The 23,601-nt window shown below is 36.0% G+C and overlaps 3 protein-coding genes across 5 annotated transcripts; 1 reads left to right on the top strand and 2 right to left on the bottom strand.

Moving 5' to 3' along the window:
* Nucleotides 1-3: 3 nt before the first annotated feature.
* LOC142981108 (uncharacterized) lies at nt 4-3,815 on the bottom strand. Its single transcript, XM_076126792.1, has 6 exons — nt 2,869-3,815; nt 2,475-2,639; nt 1,611-1,832; nt 1,230-1,512; nt 837-1,120; nt 4-614 (listed from the first exon to the last, which is right to left on the bottom strand). Exons 1-6 carry the CDS (start codon nt 3,768-3,770, stop codon nt 227-229), a joined length of 2,244 nt encoding a protein of 747 aa, XP_075982907.1. The 5' UTR covers nt 3,771-3,815; the 3' UTR covers nt 4-226.
* A 402-nt stretch (nt 3,816-4,217) lies between these two features.
* Coq6 (ubiquinone biosynthesis protein COQ6, mitochondrial) lies at nt 4,218-23,100 on the top strand. Its single transcript, XM_076126578.1, has 9 exons — nt 4,218-4,605; nt 4,936-5,126; nt 5,469-5,723; nt 17,127-17,234; nt 17,681-17,851; nt 18,287-18,489; nt 19,526-19,641; nt 20,359-20,525; nt 22,900-23,100. Exons 1-9 carry the CDS (start codon nt 4,404-4,406, stop codon nt 22,927-22,929), a joined length of 1,443 nt encoding a protein of 480 aa, XP_075982693.1. The 5' UTR covers nt 4,218-4,403; the 3' UTR covers nt 22,930-23,100.
* On the bottom strand, nt 6,108-16,496 carry pyx (transient receptor potential channel pyrexia). Of its 3 annotated transcripts, none has more exons than XM_076126577.1 (14): nt 15,081-15,185; nt 11,230-11,398; nt 10,765-10,981; nt 10,534-10,690; nt 10,328-10,462; nt 10,001-10,229; nt 9,612-9,857; nt 8,756-8,985; nt 8,542-8,680; nt 8,269-8,462; nt 8,028-8,181; nt 7,451-7,746; nt 6,962-7,159; nt 6,108-6,713 (listed from the first exon to the last, which is right to left on the bottom strand). In XM_076126577.1, exons 2-14 carry the CDS (start codon nt 11,357-11,359, stop codon nt 6,315-6,317), a joined length of 2,724 nt encoding a protein of 907 aa, XP_075982692.1. In that variant the 5' UTR covers nt 11,360-11,398; nt 15,081-15,185; the 3' UTR covers nt 6,108-6,314. The 3 variants fall into 3 exon arrangements, with proteins under 3 accessions (XP_075982692.1, XP_075982690.1, XP_075982691.1); XM_076126575.1 differs by lacking the exon at nt 15,081-15,185 and adding an exon at nt 11,572-11,654; XM_076126576.1 differs by lacking the exon at nt 15,081-15,185 and adding an exon at nt 16,476-16,496 and having other exon boundaries at nt 6,221-6,713.
* Nucleotides 23,101-23,601: the final 501 nt, after the last annotated feature.

Genomic DNA, 23,601 nt, shown 5'->3' on the forward strand with positions numbered 1-23,601 from the left:
CGTTTTCATTAACGCAAAATGAGTAAATGGTAACAATCAACATAATTTCAACAAATCTTATCTATACCCTCAATCAACATTTTAATTGAAGTCAAAACATAATGACATGATTTAAAAAAATATCAATAGGTAAGTAGGTACCTATTTTGTTAAGTTTTTAATGAGACGTTTAATTATCACGACTTTTTGAGATTCCCTACATCCGTGCTAATCAATTAAACTTAAATTACAATTTGCCTCTATCTAAACTATCAGACACGAATTCTGAATCTGAATATTTGTCATCAATGTCTATTCTATTAAGGAACTCGGCAACGTCACAATTGTACGTCTCCGTCGTATCATTTATTGACACTTTACGAGAACGATTCGGGCTATTGTAGTGATACGATTTGTTCTTAGAGCTACTTCGTTTCTTCGACGATTTCCTTGGAGATAGTTGTAAAGTTTCAAGGGGCACGGATAGTGATCGCGGTGCATAGTATCTTTCGAAGAGCATCGGCTGCTGTTGAACTCTTCCGTACATCAGCTCCATTTCGTGAAGAAATTCCTCTCGCCGCATCCTTTCCTCGTCGCGTCGTGTTTGTAGTCTCATTGCAATGTCTTCTTCGTGACTGTAAAATTACATAAAACTTGTTAATGGTAAATACAAAATACCCGATTGCAAAATAAGAAACAGTGAACTGCAACGACCCGGCTTGTGAATTATTTATTCTGTTAGTAATATTAGGTAATGTAAAAACAACATCCTAGGTTACGAATTTGAAAAAATGCGGTCTTAGTCGCGTTTAATAGAGTGTGGTAAACTGCATCTTATTAAAAAAAAATGCACTAACTTGTTTTTGACAAGGTGCCAAGCAGGTTTGGAGCGAAGCAGACGATCCCTCTGACGCATTTCGTTTCTTCTACGTTGTTCTGCTAAATGCTTAGCAGCTTCTAGTTCGAACCTTCTCCTAACTGCCTCTGCTCTGAGTAGGGCTGCTAGATTGGACCTGCCCGAGGCAGACGCTCGTAGATCTAATGCTGAGTAAGCCCGAGCCCCAGGACCGTTACCGATAGCACTACCACCACTTTCTGTACTTTTGTTTTCTTGATAAATCTTCATAGCGACATCGTGCATCTGTAACAGCATTTAAAATGAGAATTTACTTGATTAAACCGACCACATCCCGAAAAGGCAACAAAATAAGTAACAGGCTTTAAATTTATTACTTGATAAGTTCCCTTACTTTTTTAGCAGCACGATCGGCGGTATTAAAGCGAAAAGGTTGAGGACTGGTCGTAATGAAATCTTCCTTAGAATAATTGTCTCGTTTCTTTCGACCTTTTGTAGGACTTGAGCATCTCTGTCTATCAGATGAGGATATGGATGGTATTCCTGGAGAAGGGTCGATGGGTAAGTCACTGTGAGCAGCAGGAGTCGACAGATGACTGCGGTCACGAGCTGCCATAGAACCTGGATAACTTGCATGGCGCAACATTTCTTCAGCCCGAATGCGTTTATTCATTGATCTAGGCGTAAAAATATAAAATTAATGATCATATTATCATACATTTAAGTACGCGACGCTAATATTCAAAAATGCACACTTCAATAACCTGATATTCACCTAAAGAATTCATCCTCTTTCATTTTATCATAAAAGTAATTGGAAAATAAATTCTTCGGCACCGGTCTGGCTTTAAACCGCTTCTTCTTTTTACTCTTAGGTAGAGCGTGTATCGCCCGCTCACACATTCCGCCCAGGCCTTTTTCTTCTCTTTTTGTGAAACTAAAAGGTTTCATTTGGGCCCTAAGCTCTGCCTCACTATTAATCTTTGTTATGGCACGTCTGTAAAATATAAATTAATCCAATGAGCAAATTTGGATTGAAAGACATGATAACTTTGGGAAATCTAAAAAGTAGCGACGTTGAATGAAGGACAACGAAAGAAAAGAATGCTTAGACTACGCAGGTCTACACATACAGACAAAAGCTTTCAGTTTCGGCAGATAAATAGGTGATTACGGTTGTAAATAGTATTGTGAAGGTAAATAATATTTCAGCAAAAATAAATTAATTGATGGTTCTATAAAATCGTGCATTTGTGTAGATATTTTCGTTAAGTCACTGGGCAGCGGCATTCGACATATTTTGACTAATAGCTCTAGCATACGACCGTGATAGAAGTTAGGAATACGATTACAAGTTTTATTCTCGACATAAGACGATAATATTTTATCTTTGTGTCTAAAGCATAAGTTAATATTAGGGGTATAATTTTTATTTCAAAATATAAATTTAAATGACGATGAATCAGATTTATGGCCACGTATAAACCTACAAAGCAGGTATGATATGTGTCTGAATCTTCTCATAACCAGTTTGTCGTTTTCCCTATTTTGCTTTACATTAGACAAAAAAAAACAAACAAATCTTAAATCATAATCTAGTAAGAAGCATACAGGGTGCGTTTTCTGGTGCAGTGTAAACCTCATAGCTTGGTCCTGAAGGATCTTGTCATATAAAGGAATGCGGGACTCGATGGGGACCGGCTTGGCTCTAAACTTCTTCCTCTCGCATTTCTGGTGGAGCATATCTTCCGAAAATGATTTCTGAAGACACCTCAGCTCGCTAACCACACGTTCTTCTTCGTCCCTGGTAAAGAAACGTTGTATCGATATAACTGTAGTGACGATTGTTTTGACTAATGAAGTAAATGAGTTCCTCGCCTCAAGAATCGCAAACTCTGCTGATAATATTGTAATTATGCATACAAAACCGTCGTCTGTACCAAGTCGGTGATCTATGTGATGATTTTATTAAAATTATAACAATTAACTAGTTAACTATCTATTAATAAAGCACTGTCAAGATTTTGACTAACCTTTCTGTCATTTTAAATGGTTTAGGTATTGTAATGCTTTTACGACGTCGAACTGGCGATCCAGAACGTCTCATTCTCAAAGGGCTTGAGGGCATACTTTGCGTTTTAAACTCATTATCATCAATATCACCTTTACTTAAAGGGTCGTATTTCTTCCCATCAAAGAATTCGTCAAACTTCTGGTCTACCTCACTTTTATCTTCAAGTTTAGCATCATTCCACGATATAGAACATGCTGAATGATTACGTTTTGGCCGTTCATTTCTAGTTTTCTCTAAATTACTCTTCATTGGAGCTATTTTTAAGTCACAATCTTTAATTTTCTTGTCAGCTCTTTCTTTTCTTACTTCTGATTTGCTTACTGACCGTTTTAAACAAGTTTCTAAAAAAGGTTTACCGGCAGGTTTAGAATTACTGGACGAAGTTGAGTCGTTGCTCCTCTTAACAAGACCAGTATCTTTTTTTTCTGCCGATAATTTTCTTCTAGGCTTATTACTTTTACTTAGCACAGAAGGCAATCTTCTGATACCCTCCGTTTTCTCCAGGAAATGATCTGGTGTTTTATCAGAGTGACCATTACAATCATCCATGAATTCAATGGCAAGACCTAGCATGACTTTCTTTCGTTCTCTCAAGGACTGTAAAGTAGAATAAAATTCATCCGGTGGCAAATGATTTATATCATTGTAATCTGGAATGCTGCGGTAAAACTCCTTTAGTTTAACTGCATCAACGTCTGCCCCAGCCATGGAGCAAGTCGAAGAGGAATCGACAGAACATTGTGGATTCAACTGTTTTAAGCACTTATCATTGCGTTCATATGCAGATTTTGGCATTTTGCTAACTGGATCCACTGGAACTCTGAGACATAAATTTTTAAAAGCACTTGTGAGATGTGACATCACGGTCGAAATAAGCACATTTTACGTGCATTTTAATTATGAACACCTACGCAATACTTGTTGTCATCTTGGTTGCCATAGAATCATAGTTGTTTTATTTAAAGGAACTCGTACAAGCTCTATTAAATAATGCATTTTAACTATGAAAATAAAATTATTTGTGATTATTAGCATTATTATATTTTAGAAACTGAAACCCTCTTTCAAAATTGAAGGCATTTTTGTCGTTGAGTATTACAGTTGACAAACCATTTAACTCGTATTAAAATCCCAGTAACGTAATTAATTTAAAGCACTTGGTAATTACATTCTTCAGCTTTTCTTTAATGAAAGTCATTTTTAAATGGATATTTATTAAACATTTCACATTAGCACTCAACGCGTAAAGTGGAGTCATATTTTGTTATGAAAAAATAAATTTGACAGTAATGACAAGTGACTGTTTTGACAAATAAAAACATAACCTTAAAATTACGAGCGGCTGATTTTTATTGTTCTCTTGTATAATCTTTGTCGGTATTTAAACAAAATATAGAAATAGTGCGACAAAACAGTAGATTTTCTTACTTGTCAATATAAGCATATAAATTGCAGGATAAGTAAGAAATAATCTGCCGTAACAGTGATTTGAAAATGTTATTGAAAAGCAATATAAAACGGCTTCTAGCCTCTCAAATGAAATGCAATTCGATCTTAGTAACGAGGGCTCGTACAATGAGTACGACGGGAGAGAAGAAACACGAGCATACAGAAAGTAGCTTAAACTTTAAAGGAAACTACGATGTTATTATTGCCGGCGGAGGAATGGTTGGATGCACTCTGGCCTGTGCCTTGGGTACGCAATGTTTTTTTTTTTACATTAATTCCCGTATTTTGGTAGAGACCTACTTAATTATCAGCGTAATTTACAGTTTGAGTTGATAGTGATGACAATAAATTGATAGAGTTTAAGTAGCTGATAGTTTAGTAGTTGCTAACTGGTTCTTTTAAACAAAGTATGGAATATATAAGACTTAATTACCTACTTTCTATTTATTTTTGTACCAGCCAGTTAGCATTGCACTTTCATGAATTACTTAATATTATTATTATAGTATTTATTTAATCATAGACGTGTCCCATTTCATTATTCTCCAATTTTATTGATGGTATTTTGTAATTTCAGCTAAGAACTCACTACTGTCCAATTTGAAAGTATTACTGCTAGAAGGGAGTCCTAACAAGAAAGTTAATATAAGTTCCGAATACAGCAACAGAGTAGTAGCACTTAATCAGAACACCAAGGCTTTGATGAACTCTCTTAAAATATGGCGACATGTAGAAGACATAAGACTGCAACCTGTTAGATATATGCAAGTAAGTTATATAAGAGATGTTACTGCTCTTCATTTACTATGTTACTTGCAGTAGGTACTGGAACACTAGGTTCAACACAAGTGTGAGAAGGCCAAAACACCTACCTAAAATAATGGTTTAAATGGTATTTTTATAATGCACATGCAAATGCATGCAAAATAGAACACTCTTGTTTACACAATACATTATGCCTTTGAGCCCTTGAAGACTTTTATATTAATCTTTAACATACTATAGCCATTATATTATTATTAGTAAAAAAACTTGCGAGTACCCATATAGTACTGCATCTGTAAAATAAAGTACCACTTGTTCTAATTCACATTTCAATTATCACTTCAGGTATGGGATGCGAGTTCCGATGCGTTGATAACGTTCAGCAGTACGGACCTCCAAGATGATGACGTTGCCTACATTGTTGAGAATGACATCCTCCTTCATTCCGTCATTAAAGAGTTAGAGTCCACAGACAATAAGAATGTCAATATAGTGTACAATGCCAAGATAGACGGATATGAACTACCTTCAGCTGAAGACAGAAAGCCTAAGAGTACAGTGAAAATGAGCAATGGCGATGCATATACTTGTGATCTTTTGGTAAGTAATAAGATAGATTTTTTCTAGACCCTCCTCCTCTAGGCTCTAAGGCCTAATATAATCGACTAAGACAAATATTTATTTAAATCTTGTTTGTTTCTTGTCACAAATCTATCTGTTATAAAATGGTCTGCCTACTATGTGTTAAAATAATCAAAATAGAATAGAGCAAGTCATAAATGAACATCTTTGATATTTTACGAAAACTATTACCTACTATAGCTTTTGGAAACAAAATGCTACTGCATATAAAGATTTCTACAGTTAAAATCTGTAAATCCAGATCAAGAATATTATTTCTATGTACCTTCGAAACAGTAATTTTTGCTTAGAAGAATAACACACAACATTTTAGAAGGAATTGAAACTGAATGATTTGGGAACATTATTTTATTATAATAATATCATAACAATACATCATTATAAACACTTATGAACTTAAACCATTTCACCAACTCTAGTAGTAAAAGTGTTACCATTCAGCAATTATGCGAGATGTGAGATGAAACAGGCTCTTACATAATGAAACAACAGTTGCTCATAATAAAGTATAAAAAGTACTTTATATTATGAAGATTATTTTGTACAAAGCTATGGAGGCTGATTGAGTTTATTTTCAATTTGATTTAATCTTGTTTCTGTGTTTTCTATTAACTTATTTATTCTCTTTGTTAGTTCTAACAGTTGCGTCTTTATATCAACCATGCATATTTCTTGTATAGCATTTATAGTGAGTGATGAAGGCCTAGTCTTGTCAGCATTTGACGCCGAAGTTGTTCGTTTTCTTCTCTCTACCTGTTGGCTTTCAACAGAATACCTGTCGAACAAATTACTTCGCCGTTTGACAAGATCCTGTTTCACTCTCTCTTCTTCTTCGTTGTACTTCTTAATTTTAAATTCGTAATTGTTATTCTTTCGTATGCTTTTATGCGTGTCCTTACGACAGGATATTTTCATTTTGTATATCGATGATATTAACTCTTTCGGTATCTGGAATGGAAAAGAAAAATTCTTTAGTAATAGTTCTAACTTGCTTACTGTCGTAGCACAAAACTTAACAAAGAGACTACAATCTCGCATTCCTATCATTTAGTAGTAGAAATTATGACGTAAAATAAATAATTCGTATTTGGCAAGCAATCTTATTTAAGCAGACTTTTGCAAATATATTTGAATTGACTATAGGTTTTATTGAAATTTTATTACAGCTTTAAATGGTTGTTTAAATGTACACGTACCCTATTTTCTCGTGGGTCGTTAGGTCTTATAGTCAGGGTCCGCATGTGTGAGACGGTGAGTAGCGCGCCACACCTCAACACAGTGAGCAGTTGCTTCGGCGCGCACGTTAGCAAAGAACTGAACAGCATGCTCTCTAAATGTGCCACCAACTGCGTTTGACGAACCAATCGGTCCAGACCCGCGCTCTCTTGTAGTGCCTGGAAGAATAAAAGATTGAAGATATAAGTACTTATTAAACCATGATTTTCTAATAGTACAATGTACATAGATTTTTAAAAGTTAAGATTAATGTTTCTTCCTTTACACTTTCAATAGAAAAAATAGAAATTTTCACACGTCGTCGTCAATATAATCGCACATATGTATTACTTATTAGATATTTAACAGTGCCCAAGGTACAATCAGATGTTGGTGTTGACTACACTTGTAAAACACATCTCCAGCCCAAAAAATATCCTGTATGATCAAAAGCCATTGATAAAATTTACCTGAATGTCGCTGACAGCCAAACCAACCAATAGGTTAGTTAGTATTACAGTGACGAGTAACACAAACACGAGAAACATTGCATGTGCCGTCACCGGGTAATGTATATCGTTATTGGTGCAGTTATTGTAGAATATGTCCTCGTATTCTAACTCTCCAGACATCATCATCACCGTCTTCACCAAACTCGCTGGCAGTTTAAACGCAGGGTAGTTACTGAATAAGACACTGAACGCTAGACCAAAAGCTATTAGGAGGCAACTGTACGCTAGGAGAAACGTTGCGAAATTCACCGTCACTGAAAATATAAAGAAAAAATATTACTTTCATTAATTAAAATAGGTAATCTAATATATAAAATTCTCGCGTCACAGTTTTCGTTGCCATACTTACTCCTCCGAAACGGCTTGACCGATTCTCATGAAATTTTGTGAGCATATTGAGGAGGTCTGAGAATCGGCCAACATCTATTTTTCATACCCCTAACGTTACAATTTTTTTTTTAAATTTAATTTTATGTGGCAAAACAATGTTTGCCGGGTCAGCTAGTACGACTATAATATTGAGTGAAAGTATTACCCGTAGTGAACATTTGTACATAAAGGCCAAATGTCGGGAATCGTCCTATAATCATCATAAGTTCTAACCAACAAAAAAATATTGTGATAGCTGCTATATCGTGCTGCCAATTCGATGTGTTCGTTCTGATCTCTCCGTTATTCCAACTGGGTATCTGAAAAAAACAATGAAAATTACATTAAAATCACAATCTTTAAACATTACGTCTAAAACTGAAGTCTTATGAGAATGGCCAACTCACCGTACATAGAAACACACCAATAATTATAAACCATTGCAACCAATTCTCCCACTGTCTTATGTAAGCGGACCAATCTAGACACGATTGGAATATCTCCTTGGATAAGAAGCAGAGATTCAGAAGAACTATGAGATACTGGACTGGTCGAAGCTTTGTAGGAACATCACATGTTACGTCCTCACATAGAAATATCTCTGGAAATGTTAATAAAATCTTAATATTTAAGCAAACGTACATAAAATCTTTATATTGCCAAATGACAAATGTACTTACGTAAAATATAAAGGCTATAAAGAGTAATGAATAGAGCATGATAGATGAAGCTCACGACGAAAAACTTTCTTATTCTTCGCCATTTTAAGAAAAGAAATGTCTCTGCGACTGGATGTTTTAACACGTCTTTTCGCCCCACCTGGAATAGGTTAATTTGTTTTATCTTCAGTACAAAGACTTAATTCCCCTTGTTTCTTATGAAGTTCATCTTTACCTCAATAAAAGCTAACAATAATTCAGCTTCGCCTCTTGACCGACAAGGCACTAGAGGTCTAAAATCTATCATTAGTTCGCAATCAACGTCTCCTAGTTCATGTTCGCTGGCGTGCACCGCGTCATCAAATTTACACAGGTATCGAGGAACCACGTCGGGAACTCGACGCACGATGAAAGACAGTGCCGATACACCACCATTCGTACGTAACGTTACGTCGCCCCCGTAATCTAAAACAATAAATCATTCCTAAACAATTTTCGTTTCATATTCTATGAATTAGGCTAAGCAAACATCGAATGTCAAATACAGGAAATATATTTTACCCAAAATCAAACAATCTAATTCGGTTGATGATGGATCTGATATACTTTTCTCAATATTAATATTTGCGATGAATAACTGTGGTCAACAAATGTCAGAGTATACGTGGAAGCGTTTAAGTGCATCTTTTTTTTTTTTTTTTTTTTTTTTTTTTTTTATTTAAGTATGGAACTCCAACAAAGAATACACATTACATGCTACAGATCCACTTATATAACAGATTGAGACCTTGTGTTTCTTCAATTAAAGGAGAACACATCATGCTACAAAAACAAACAGTATATATTGAAATATTAAGTTAACAAAATATGAGCAATAAAATGATGAAAACAAAACATGGAACAAAAGAAAAGAAATACATAAACAAAAAACAGCTCATTCAGAAGGAATATTTCAATGGTCGTGCTGTAGGGTAGGTCAACATTAATGTGTATCCAATTGATTAATCATCTAATCACCCAATTTTGAAGCAGTAATATAAGTTACAGATTCTGGCATACAAACAACCTTAAACAAATAAACTTTTTCTCACCTAATAATAATAATACACAGGCGGATAATTCGTTCAGTGCGGCTATATGCAAGCATGTATAACCAAAATTGTCTCGAGCGTTAGGATCGGCGCCGTTCAAAAGCAGTTGCCTGGCTATATCACATGCTCGGGCTCCCCTCACGATGGCTCCATGAAGAGGTGTTCGACCGTCCGCGTCACGAGCTCTCACATCAGCCTTTCTATTTACCAGAAGCTCAACCACTTCCAAAGATTGTGCTAGCGCCGCTGTAATTATACCGGACTTATGTTACCTTAATTGGTGTAACTTAAAATTTAATGTTGTCTGGATATAAGGTGAGGTCTAAATTGTAAGTTTTCTTATGATTCATTTCATGAAGAATCTCGTTAAAAAAATAAACAATCATTACCTAGATGTAAAGGTGTCTGCCCTCTGAAATTGGGCCAATCAATGTGTGCTCCATTATCAAGAAGTAGTCGGGCGCACTCGGCGTGTCCGTCTTCTGCTGCCAGGTGCAGTGCCGTAGCTCGGCCAGGGCCCATAGCGGCCCGAACGTCTGCACCCGCGTCTAATAATAACTTGGTACATGATGCCGAACCTAGCGATGCCGCCACGTGCAGAGGAGTCTCGGTGAATACCTACACAGATTATTCCTAAATAACAATGTTTCCCTTCCTTTGTTTATATGAGTTATCGTCTGCTTTGTACTCAATGTATGATCATAAATAATACCCACCTGCGGAGTGTCAGGGCTTGCGCCTGATTCCAATAATTCCTTAACGACGTCCGGCGCATGACTGAGTACAGCGTAGTGCAATGGAGAACGATCAGAGAGACCAGCGTTTACGTCGGCTCCGAAATAAATTAACACCTGTCAAAATAAATAAATACTTCAAAATCTCGTTGCAGACCAGTTTTCATTTGCGGGAATATATTGTTTACCTTTACGCACGCCAAACTCTTAGCGCTGGCAGCACAATGAAGTGGTGTGGCTTTTCTGTCATTTGATGAATCCCACATATTCGGGTCGGCTCCGTGTTCCAGTAACAATCTGGCACATTCTGCACTGCCCACTAAACAGCTCAAATGAAGACACGTCCTGCAAGTTACGATATGTTTTGTAAGCAAATAACGATGAGATATTGTGGCTCTTCTATTCTTCAGTCTAATTACCTGCCTGCATCATCGGTTTTATTAGGTTCTAGTCCTAATTTTAACAAGCGAGCCAGTAGTGAAGACCTTCCGAGCCAGCACGCCCATAGTGCTGCAGTCAATATACCATTTTCAGTTTGTGTGGCTGTTGCTATAGCTTCGTCGTAATGTCCAGTCTCAACGTTTGTTGATATCTCTTCAGCTAACGGAAGGTTTCGCAAGTTATAATCTATCTCATCTGAAAACGCATAAAAAGCAAATTTTAGTTTCATTTATTAAAGGCGAACGAAAGCGTATAAAAAGAACAATGTCAATGTTAATGTTCATAAACACAAGGCTGCGAGATTACACTAAAGCTTCTCGATTGATATCATGTATTTGTCTTAAAAGAATTGGTTGATTTACGTATCTCTCCATAGATTTTATGACATGCTTTTTGTTTATAATCAAGTATAGGCAGTAATAGGCACATTCACAAATAGTTACCTAGTTCCCAAATATCTGGCGATGGTTTGACTCTCAACCGTTCGGCGAGGTCGACGCCGTGCGCCGACTCATCGCTTGATATGTATCCTGCCTCCAGGTCATCATCGGTGTCTTCAGGCACTTGGCTCATCCCGCCGCCGTACCATCGCGCGCTGCCTTCACGATACACCTACATCACAACAATAAACATCTCGTTAACTTACTCGTACCATATCACCGATTATCTTGTTTTCATTTATTGTAACTATACGATATAATTATCTATCCGAATAGCATAGAACAGACATGAATATATCACGAACAATATAACAACACATGAACACAGTTATGAAATATGTTAACCTTCTTTTTGCCATTACTCTTAGTATCGGGTATGTTCGCGTTGTGAAAACGTTGCGCGTGAGTGCGCACCATTTCGCGCGCCCGCGCTTTACTGAAAACTGAAAGCTTCTCACGCCCACTCTTGTCATCCCCACCGATGGATAAAAACGTAGAGAATCAAAATATATCAAATATTTATTGCTATTAAGATTCCGTTGATCCCATGCATATTGTTTCGTAATTTAATGGATTAAAGTTATCAATTTTGCTAAAATTTATTTTCATTTTCAGCGTTTGTTTTCATGCACAATTTTTACTGAAGAATTTTTAGGTATGCCCAGTTTGATAGCGGCGCCAATCGTCTCCGCGTGTCGCGACAAATTCAACCCACACAATTATTTTAAGAACAAAACTGTAGTCGCAATCCTTTTGATGTTATTCATTGCATTATTTTTACATTACATTACAAGAGTTTCATGGACATGTTTGTCGTACTAATTATTATTAACCCAAAACATACGCATAAGTTTTAAGATGATCAATTATTCTGTTTTTTTTTTAAATAGTCGAGGATCACAAATTCTTTATGTAATGCTGGATATTTATTTTGAAAACTAATGCATTTTCCACGCAAGTGGTTCAAAATCGAGCCCTAGGCTTCAAAATTACGGTTAAAATATCATAAGACGGATTGGGCCGGTCGTAGCAGTTACTGTAAGAAAAGTTTTGTTCCGCTAATATTTGTTTATATACAAGAAGTTACATCGTACAAATCCTTCACATCTCGAACTTTAGTCAGACTCAGAAGCTATTGCTAAATTCACCTTGTCATAAAGTGACTGAAACCAGCCGGTATGTGAGTAAAGCACGCAAACAATGAAATCAAACGTCCAATATTAGCGTTTCATAACCACGCACACATAGTTGCGGTACCCGGGCTGCTTTAGCCTTGCAGTGCTTGTTCACTCAGTGAAATCCCCTTTTATCTCCCCATTCAATCCATGAAGTTGTGTTAAGAAATAAGGAAAATACTTTTTTTTAACAAACTGAAACACGACAGTTAACATTCATAAGAAAATTCTATTGTGGCAGTTCAAATAAAACCGACAATTAATAACCGTACCCATTTTCAAGGTTTGAAAATTAATTTCGTGTTATTTGATTTTTTCTCTTGCGTTGAATGACGGAATTCTAGGAATGTTTTTAGATGTAATGAACGTTTGCAATAATTAAAATTGAAAGTCGCCGAAGTGGTTATGAGATTAGCAAAAACCACGGCAAGCTTTTATTCGGTTCACAAGAAGTTTTCAGTCTATTTTAGCTTTTGTTTAGACACACGTCCGAATGATGGGTATCGCGTAATTCGTCTTCAGCATAATCATAATGTTCTCTAACTTTTATTTTATAAATACAGACAAACATTTGTTTATTGAATTGTATAGCTCTGTAATTTTTTGTTTATGACTTGTGTATCGTCTCAAGAATTAATGACAATGTTTATTGACAGCTTCATTTATCACGCACCTTTATTTATTTTCACTTTCCTCTCCAAAACTTTTAACGGTTGAAAACTTAATGATCCATTAAATGAAAATATCTTGAACATTTTTCAGAATATTTTTGAATCGTGGTCGTCATAAATCGCTTTTCTCAGGATCGAGCTCTCTTGCAACTAAACAAATTTTGCTCGTCCCCGTTTTCATAATTATTTTCCCACATGAGTATCCCATATAGAAAGTTTTTTTAATTCTATATTGATTCAACTGGCCCAATTAGTATCTCACCGCGTCCTATTTTCGGTGAAAAACGCCGGATATTATTGGTGTTTAAGAAGTTGGTATTTTTTCCTTGAAATTGAGTTCAATTTAAACTCGTCAGTAATAAACATCTGTTTGATGTAACGAGGGACTTGCAAACGAAATGTATTTAGTTCCGTTATACGAAATGTTAACTCATAACGTTCTAAAATTTGTTACTAAACTTGGTATTAAATATGTATCGTTATGAATGATTAACGATATGAATATCATTATTCTAGTAAAACAATGTTTTTACGTAACTTTTAGATCTAGTACGATACCGGTTATTTTGTTCCGTTACATATTAAAATTTGGTATTAACTTGAAACTTTTTAGTTGTATCTTTAGCGTTATCCTCTTGCTGCACCTGCACCGCTCAACCATTACTAATACCAAGTGTGTTAGGGACAGTGCAGACATGCTACTTCTAGCACCGACGATCAGTCATTTAGCTACCACAGGGCTTTTGTGGCAGTTTTAACATAGATGATTAAACGGCCGAAATAAGTAGCGACACGACGTTGCTACGTTGCTACTGCTTTTGGACGCGCGCATTTTCGCGATTGTTTTGATACTGGATTTGGTCTAGTGGAGTGATGCCAACGGAAAGTTAACACAAGTTAACTTTCTCTACTAATTACGAAATCAAAACAATTGAATATCAACTAATATAATGCAATGTAAGTCACTATGTCGTACAAAACAAACAATTTCCAGAAAGTGGTAAGAAGTCTAAAACGATAGTTAATAGCACATTTTAATGAATAGCGTTAAAAAACCTTATTTCAGTAAACACATAAAGTCGAAAATTGCCAGCACTAATAAAATACCATCGATCAACTATTTGTATTTAATGAATACTGCTGAATATTATCACAATATATATTTCTTAAATAATCTTTTTGACATGAGACATTGTTATTTCAAAATACCGATTCCTTAAACGTATTTCCGCAAGAACATTGTAAAAGGTACATTTTATTCTATGGTAAAATCTATATTTACGATTCGAAAATACAATAGATTAACCCTCTCATAATTCCCCTGTAGCATTAAATAGAGCCTTGCAATATCTTAACTAAATAGTAAAATATATAGGTTGTCTACTCCATTTATAATAATAAGTATGAAGCAATATCTATGTAATATAAGATACGAGGAAGGAAAAATATAGCACCTTTAATTGGCTAGATACTGCAGAATCTTGATCTCAGGTAGGTACTAATATAAGTATTTTATTTACTATGTATGTGGCAGATAATGATAGTTAGGCACATTCCTTATTAGTAAACAATGCTTTTTGATTTGAAGGTACAGTTAATTAGTGGCATATAGTGCTGTAGGCTCTAAGCTCGGATGTACTTATTCTGACAGAAAACCTTAAGTGCCGCAAAGCAAACTCCATAGGGTTTAACAAAATTATCGGAAACGTAGTAAAAAATTAATAAATCATAATTTGGATAGTTTGCTATTTATGATTATGAGATTTCGCGACTCTATCAACTTGTATTCAAGAAAACCTGTTTTTTTATGTAACACAGTTTAGGATAGAAAGGTAATCCATTGAAATTAGTTATCACTAATTCAAAAGAAAACTACTAATGAATACAAAAAAATAAGACAAAAAATGTCACGTTACTCTAGATACAAGTTAGTTCCTGTTAGGTGCATATGAATTATGATAGTAGTAATATTTAAGTATAATATTATTATTAAGATGTATCGACATACCTGTTTCCTTGCTCGGGCAATACTTTACAGCTGTATCGAATATCTCGCTCTTTTATAGAGAACGTGTTTTGATTTAAATATATTATGATGTTTTGTCAAATTTGAAAGTTTTACGAAACCAAGGGGAATTCCCACATGGACCCCATGAACCGGTGCGTGGTGCAGGGCCACTGGTACATAAAGTAACACCATGTACCCAGCAGAGGTACAAACCTGTGGGTCCTCGGGTCCTTCTTCAAAATAACAGCTGAGTCACGTTAATATAGTTGAGCTTTACATTAATTGCTATATATTTTTGAAACTTTAACAGTCGCGCATCACTCCATATTTCTAACTATAGATTGAACAATACAGTGTACGATTCTTTTTATTTACTATACGAAATTTTGTGTGTGTTTTATATGTTGTCAAGTAGCGAATGTCGTCAAACACTGTATGCTACTATCTCACGTGCATCCTTTCGTGTTCATGATAATACGGTGGTCGAATTGTGGTAAACCGCGGAAGGAAACACTGATTAGTACTTTTACGTGGGTGGTGGGCCAATAACAGTCCCACTGTTTTGTGGGACCAGTTCCATTCCAAGGGTCTGCAAGACCATAATCTGTCGCATTTGCCTGTCGATAAATGGTCAGTGGGCCAAGCTACCTTAACTTCTCCATCCCTACATGATTGCTTTAGATATGCATCATTATGAAATTATCTACATGCAATCTGAACAATTTTGTAGCGAAACCTGATGAATTTAACTCTCGATGTTTTATGAGATTTTTAATGCAAATATTGCATGCCAGTATTGATTAATCAATTTAAGTATAATGGTTTAATGCAACAAGTAGTCTTTTTGCCTTAAACCTGCTCTTCCCCGATTGAAATCGGTTCAAGGTTATAGTTAATTATGATAATAGCCATTGAGCCATGTCAAATACCTTCGGACGATTAGTATCTGTAGACTGTAATGTTCTATCTTGCATACAAGTACAAAATAACCTTATGCAAATGAAGAATATTTTCCAGTAGCTGGGTTTTTCCTTGAGTGAATAAAATTTAATGGAGACTCTTCGAGATTTTGGTTACTATTTAGCTTTGTAAAGTTGTTACCTATATTTAGGAGGAACAACGATTATCTAGACTTTACTTCGTAATACACAGAAGTTGGGTGTAGTCTGCCAGCCTCAGCTGCTATAATGGTACCTAACATTACCTTAACTAATCGCAAGCTTCAATTCCTCAATAATTATCTCTGTCAAAGACTGGTCCAGCTTCTCAAAGGCAAATCACAAAAATGGACAAATTTGACTGTTTTCTTCAGGCTATCTTTTCCGTCGATTATTTGTCGTAGTAATCAAACTTAGGTATCGTGCAGTAAGAGTTCGTTTAGGCATTACTACATACCTCCATGTCCAGTTAATTTCAACTGCCGTGGAACCAGCATCCGCTCGGACTCCTGGTGTTAAACACGTTGTTCCTCATATATCGTATAACGATGATCACTACAATCAACATAGACTACCAAAAACTAGTTAGGTTAGGTAGAATCAATTTTCTTTTAAAATTGAGGCATTCTTTTCCACCTCAGTAAACCTTCACACTTTTGTATATTCGAAAAGTTTTTCCCGTTTCCCGTGCACGTGATATATGGGGCGATAATAGAACGTAACGAGCACGTATGGCACGTATTTCTTTGAGCACCGTTACACCACTGGGCAAGTGGGCTTGCACCGCCGGCCTGGCAAACTGTACACAAATAAACCAACGAACAACTAATGATTACATCGCTAACATATGTTTACTTTGAAATTTTAATAGAAAACTTTGCTATTCTTAATACACACATACTTTGTAGTGTTGTGAAATTGTTGGAGTAATACATCTTCATGGTCATTAAAATGGCAATAAGCTTTTCGTTTTGTTTAACTAATCACGCTAATAAAAGTGGAATTAGCACAAATATCACTATTTTAGACTGTTAGGGGTTGCTGTACAAATGTAGAGAGTATCACTAATATTCGTAATGGCTAATTTTCTTGTATCTTTATTTTTCAGATTGGTGCCGATGGCGCTAACTCAGCGGTCCGCAAGGCGATGGGTGTGCAGTACTTATCATGGAGTTACAATCAAATGGGAGTCGTGGCGACATTAGAGTTATCAGAGGTACATATACGGTTACAACAATTAAGAGGACATAAACACGAATAGAGAACTTAATTTTGCAACCATCATCATTGTTTTGGAATTCTTTGCTAAAAAATATTCCAAAAGACTTATTATTATGTTTGTAAAGTTGTCATCGAACTCTTCAATTGCCATACGACGTTTCAGCATATCACTTCTACCAATGTTAAATGAGTGTCTGTTAGAAAACGTAAAAAAATATTGGTACTGGTTCTAAATAAAGATTAAAGTTGATTAAACCTATTTGCAAAACGTGCGTCAAGAAAATGATTTATGCGCATAAACCAAGAAAATCATACATAACCGTATGTTAATAACGATGCCATTTGAACCAGGCTCTATTGTTAAAGATGTATTTCTTTCAGCTAAGTTTAATTGAAATAGTACTATATTATTCACTAACAAGCTTTACTGTTTAATTCCAGGAGTGCAACAACACGACGGCGTGGCAACGCTGGCTGCCGACCGGCCCTGTAGCGCTGTTACCGTTGAGCAGTAACAGAAGCTCGCTGGTGTGGTCCACGTGGCAGGACCACGCCAAGGAACTGCTCCAGCTGCCTGAAGACCAGTTCGTTGATACCCTGAACGATGCACTGGTAAGAAAAAATAATTTGCGGATTTTAATATTTTTGTGGAAGAGTTGACCGAAATCTTGATAGGGAATAGAAGATATCGAAAACTGACGGCAAAAGTGCGCAGAGACACTTTGTACAGATGTCTTTAAATCATCATAAAGACTTATGTCTACCACCAGAGCTTAAGTCGGATTGATGATACTTAATCGAATTAGAATTGTTTATTGACGCAATATATAAAGGTTCTAACTCTTACCTATCACTCGATCAATTCACTTAAGGCCAGTTTTAAAACTAATGGATAAATGTCGAATAACTATCCTATACATTAGTTGATAGTAAATATATGAAAAATATTTTATTGCCAAGGGATTCTTATCTAGTAGTGTTGAAACCAGGCATTTTATATTACAAAAGCCTTGAAACTTACTAATCAACTTGCCGTCAATATTGCAGTGGAAGCAGTACCCTCGCAGCAGCAGCGTGTCGGCGGCCACGTCGTGGGTGTCGGCGGCGCTGCAGCGCGCGGGGCTGCCCGACGGCACGGCCAGGCAACTGCCGCCCTCTGTGAGCAGCATCGTGGCCGGCTCCCGCGCCGCCTTCCCGCTCGGCTTCGGACATAGCACACGATATATCGCTCCCGGGGTTGTGCTAGTCGGGTAAGCTATCTATTTTAATATATGGTATGATATGGGTTATATGGGTCAAAGCAACGGCCAAAACGACTGGAAGTGCGTACGTTACAGAACATGATGCAGGCTCTATATAACTTTAGGCCGGTATTTAGTTGTCAGGAAGTTAACTATTGAAAACAAAAGTTTATTTAAATACAGTTATTTTATACGGACGTAAGTAGCAGTTAAACATATGAAGAATCGTTTGAATCGAAATTATAACAAACTTATTTTCTTCTTATTTAAAACAACCAACAAATTTTACTCTCTTACGCCTGATCTTCCGGAAGAAAATAATGTATAAAAAAACAATGCCACTTTTTCTATCATCTCTCTCGAATTTTATTTGTTTAATTTTTTTACAAATCAAATCAAAGTTCTTGGCAGGTCATTTAGGAAGACATCTGTCAAACTACTAATTAATTATTATTGTTAAACCTATCGATAACCTAAAAAAAAAGTAACCATTTGTAGTTTTGCAGATAAATAACAATGTACTTAGCTTTACGTAATACTTACGTTAATAGGCATACTGGGTACCTGCATTATCCAAGTGCTAAAACAATAATAAAAAGTAGTTGATTGTTTACAACATCGCAAAAAACACATTACTCAAAATAGTACATTCTAGATCTACGCTTTCTTTTACACCGAATTGTACCCTTTTGGCCTTCTAAGAATAAACACAAAACAAAAGGTTTCATTAGTTCATTGTTCTAAATGGGTCTTGGTATTAGTGGGTCTTTAAGGTCTGTTCTATTGTTTTTTAGGATTATAATATTACTGATTAGAATATAATTATTTTTCCGATGAATTGCTTAATACGACTTACCTAATATTTGGTTATATTCTAAAGATGTCTGACTCCCGTTATACAAATTCATTGTTAGTCTTGCCTTTTTATAAAATCTTGGACTTCATGCTTCATAGAACAATAGGGACCACTCGATAACAACGCTTTTTTGTTTTACTATATTAGTCATTTGTTTACATATTTCTTTATAATTGTTTTTTGTCGTAGTGACGCAGCCCATCGTGTTCACCCTCTGGCTGGTCAAGGAGTCAATCTAGGGTTTGGTGATGTTAAAGATCTCACAGAACTTCTCGCCGAAACTTTGTATTCTGGCTTTGAAATAAGTGAGTAAAGAAGAAACTATTCATTTTGAAACGAAAGCTACTGAATTAAGCAGCGACATAAATTTTCGCGTAATTTTCGCGTTAGCGTTTTCCCGCTTTATCTGTCGGTTGTAAATATTGATTTCCTTCAATAGAACAGAACATTATTTCACTATCGAAATAAGTATAGCAATACTTAGAAATATCTAATGGAATACTTATGTACAAGTCCAATGGTACAGGCTAGCTTCAATACAGTTTCGTCGACGTAAAAAGATTTGTCGGGGTATTAAGGTATCCTATGTTTATCCAAGAGATAAAACTTACTGTGTATCATGCTCATCAATTCATTCAGTAGTTTTTTCTATAAGAATCACAAACACATAAATTCAAATAACTTATGGAGAATATCTAGTATATAGATTTTTTTAAAATAACGGTCGATCTACTAATCTGTAATCTGTGGAACTATGCTTTACTTTACTTTTACTTTTTTCTCATACCTACAAGTACTAAGACTACCAAGCTATAACGCAATTCTGTGTGGTATGTACTGTCGAGTATCGAGAGTTTGACATTAAAAATGTACTGCCAAAATACTTCTTAAGGAGCCCGGTAGAGGCGCTAAACAGATTTTCGTGTAAAATTCCTCGATAGATAGCCGGTTGTTCGAAGTCGATAGCCCTAGAGAATCAAGCTACTGATGTGCATAATCCATTATTTATATTTGCTGTATAGCGAACCGTGAATGGATGGAGAAGTACGAGAGCGGACGGCAGCGCCACAACGTGCCGACGCAGCTGATGACGGAGGTGCTGCACCGACTGTACACCACGGACATGATGCCCGTCGTGCTCGCGCGCAGTCTCGGGCTACAGCTCACTAACGCGCTACAACCTTTAAAGGTAAACTATCACCAGTACCTCGATTCTCTACCACTATCGACTACCGACAACCGGCTAGCTATCGAAATTTTGACATTAGGATGTACTGCCAAAAAAGTTTCTACGACGCCCGTCAGACGCGCTGATCCGATTTTCATACAAAATTTCTCGATGACAGTTCGGTTGTCGGTAGTCCATAGTAATAGAGAATTGAGTTACAGTTGACTCAGATACTTTGACTGCCTCCGTGGTGCAGTGGTTAAGGTCACTACGCCGCTACCATTGCGTTGGGAGATCGTGGGTTCGATTCCCACACGGGATAATTATTTGTGCGATCCACAAATAAATGTTTCGGCTCTCTGGTTCTACTTTGTGTCCGTTGTTTGTATGTTTGTAAAAGTCCCCGCGACACAAGAGCAAATCTTAGTGCAGGAGATATCTTTTAAAAAAAAATAGACCAGGCAAGATAAGATGATCGCTATTCCGTATGTGTATAATGGATTCTACACGGGAAAATGTTTATTCATACAGAATACCTCACCTATTACCATACATGGTTATACTCGAAGGTGCAGGTGTATGAAATATACCCACGTTTCGCCATCAATTATGGTAGACATTATTGCGTTGCAAGTATGGTATTGCCATCTAACGGGCATGTTACTATACTCTGGGCTACTATATAGAAATGTAAATCAGAAATTAGATAGTTGTATGTTTCACATATTTAATTTATTATGTGTAAGATTTCACGAAATTGTTGCCTTGTTATATACGTTTTGTGAACAACTCAAAAAAAAGTATTTGTAGGGATTGCAAGGCTCATATGTGTAAATTACATACACGTGCAACGTACGTGTACGTAAATATTTCAGACTGTACAAGAAAATTTTGCACTAGTTTTATCTCTAGAACTAAGAAGGTCTAGATTTGGTTAATCTGTACCTACGACAAAATCACAGAAATACATAGGAAGCATGACCATGTATAAAATATGTCACATCAGTAACTTACTTCATGAATGGATATTAATATAAGTTATAGTTCGCAGTGTTTATGCCACATACGTTAGTCACTGCCATTGTAAAGGATGTGAATTGTACATTATATCGATAGATTCCCACATGAACCAAAATATTTGCGATTGTGATTCACAACTTGCCTGATGCACTTATGTCGGTCATTCATTATATTTCCATGAAACTATCACGTGTAACTTTTTAAGACCATTGTCGAATTTCATTTTGGTTGCCTTCATACCAAAATAAAACTAAAAGATTCGTCTGTAACTTTTTTTGTACCCTTTTTAAGTGCAAGAAAGTCAGGTTTTTTATTATTATCTTTGGTTAATACATGCAAAATTTTTGTTCGTCCGTTTACACCAGGGACGTGCGACGGTGAAGCCGTCTCGATTCCCATGCATGCATAAAAAGGGGCCCTGTTCAACGACAACAAAAAACGGAGGGGTTGCCGAACAACTGTGCGCCGCTCAAAGCGCTCGCTATTATTAAGTCCCATTCCATTCTTGTCTGAACGAGTTTTAACGGAAAGGGGACGGGTAAAATTTCCTGGCTTAACGTAGGGGAACAGAATTAAGACGCAAAATGTAGTTGGTATAATTTAATAGATTCGTGTCTAAAGGTTTAGGCCAACTCTAATGTTAATAAGTACCTATTCCTTATGAAAAATTGCGTCAGCAAATATATTTTGCCCCGAAGAGTTCCTTAGAAACGATGATGAATTATAAGGAAAATTATTAGGTAATGGTATTTATTTTGTTATCATTATATTCATATTCGTAACGAAATTCCACACTATACGTATTATTCTTGGGAATAACGTGTTTGTACTGGATAAGCAAAAACATTGTGTGCCGAGTTATGTAGATTGCATGTGTGTAGAAAGTAATCGATGAAATAATACGGTTTCCTTATGAAATAAATCTTGCTTCACCAGTCGGTACAGTTTCATAACACGGCTTACGCACTATATTCCTGTAATGTAATAACTTGTTTAGGTACCTATATGTGATACAAAATCGAGATAGATTATATAACAATACGAATTGTCTATTCCTAATTTAATAAAAATAAGTTAAACTTATTTGTTTAATGATTCATATCTTATGTTCTTAAAATACTCATGCCTGAAGTTTCTAACGTCCAATGAATTTTAAAGACCACGACCTTTATGAGAACTAAAAATAATTAGCCATAAAGGTCGTGAAGTAGGTATAAATAGATACTTAGGTAAACGCATTAAAGGGTATTCTTTTAATAGGTAGGCTTTACTATTAAAAGTAAATTAATCTGTAAATCTATCTGAGTAGGTACTGTTACAAACTAAGTTTTCTTTTTATTCATTAAGCTGCTTTATACGTTTCATTTTGTTTCAGAAACTGATCATGTCGCAGGCGACCACGTAATTTAAGAAACCACGTTTTACAACTAGTCACTATGTACAAACGTTGAACTTCGTCAAAATGATCGAAGATTAAATTATTGGTTGAGGTTATCTCAAGTTATCTGCCGACCCATGGGTGAAGCAGTTTGGTGTATTGATAAATTAGTGCAATAAATGTTAATTTATATTATAATTCATTTTGTATTATTTCTAACCTTTGTGCTACTTAGATTACTCAAATCCCTTTAATTTCTGTAGGCACTAAGAGTCGAAAAGCAACTCATCATCCCTCAATGGCACTTGAGAAAACCAAAGAATTACAGGCCGATGTATGGAGTCTGGCCGAAATCGTAGAGATGGAAAGCTATTTATTTGAACTGACTAATAGTGCTTCCAATTAGGTATATGTAATAAGTGAATCCCCGTCGTTGAACCCATCGCTGTGTTAATGACCTTCAGCTGACTTGAACGACTTTGACCTAAGGTTAAATGGTTGGAAGGAAAACCCATAAAACAGTACCTAAACGATTGTGAATTGTCAATTCGATCACGACAAATAGCACAGTTGTTATGATATAGTCGATATAGACTGCACGTTTACGTGACAATGCAGGAATGCAGGTTTCCTCAAAATATTTATCATTAATGTAACAACACGCAAATATCTTCGATTGGAACTTGACTTTAATTGAAC

Source organism: Anticarsia gemmatalis, chromosome 19 (assembly GCF_050436995.1).
Source record: "Anticarsia gemmatalis isolate Benzon Research Colony breed Stoneville strain chromosome 19, ilAntGemm2 primary, whole genome shotgun sequence".
NCBI lineage: Eukaryota > Metazoa > Arthropoda > Insecta > Lepidoptera > Erebidae > Anticarsia > Anticarsia gemmatalis.

Excerpts from the sequence above, each read along its gene's own strand:
- LOC142981108 (XM_076126792.1), bottom strand. The coding sequence starts at position 3,770 with ATGTCACATCTCACAAGTGCTTTTAAAAATTTATGTCTCAGAGTTCCA. Across the intron at positions 1,513-1,610 it reads AAAGAGGATGAATTCTTTAG|ATCAATGAATAAACGCATTC; the intron begins GTGAATATCAGG and ends TTTTACGCCTAG. Across the intron at positions 615-836 it reads TGGCACCTTGTCAAAAACAA|TCACGAAGAAGACATTGCAA; the intron begins GTTAGTGCATTT and ends GTAATTTTACAG.
- Coq6 (XM_076126578.1), top strand. The coding sequence starts at position 4,404 with ATGTTATTGAAAAGCAATATAAAACGGCTTCTAGCCTCTCAAATGAAA. Across the intron at positions 5,724-17,126 it reads CATATACTTGTGATCTTTTG|ATTGGTGCCGATGGCGCTAA; the intron begins GTAAGTAATAAG and ends TTTATTTTTCAG. Across the intron at positions 19,642-20,358 it reads GTATTCTGGCTTTGAAATAA|CGAACCGTGAATGGATGGAG; the intron begins GTGAGTAAAGAA and ends TTTGCTGTATAG.
- pyx (XM_076126575.1), bottom strand. The coding sequence starts at position 11,643 with ATGGTGCGCACTCACGCGCAACGTTTTCACAACGCGAACATACCCGAT. Across the intron at positions 10,691-10,764 it reads AAAACCGATGATGCAGGCAG|GACGTGTCTTCATTTGAGCT; the intron begins GTAATTAGACTG and ends CGTAACTTGCAG. Across the intron at positions 6,714-6,961 it reads ACGACCCACGAGAAAATAGG|ATACCGAAAGAGTTAATATC; the intron begins GTACGTGTACAT and ends TTTCCATTCCAG.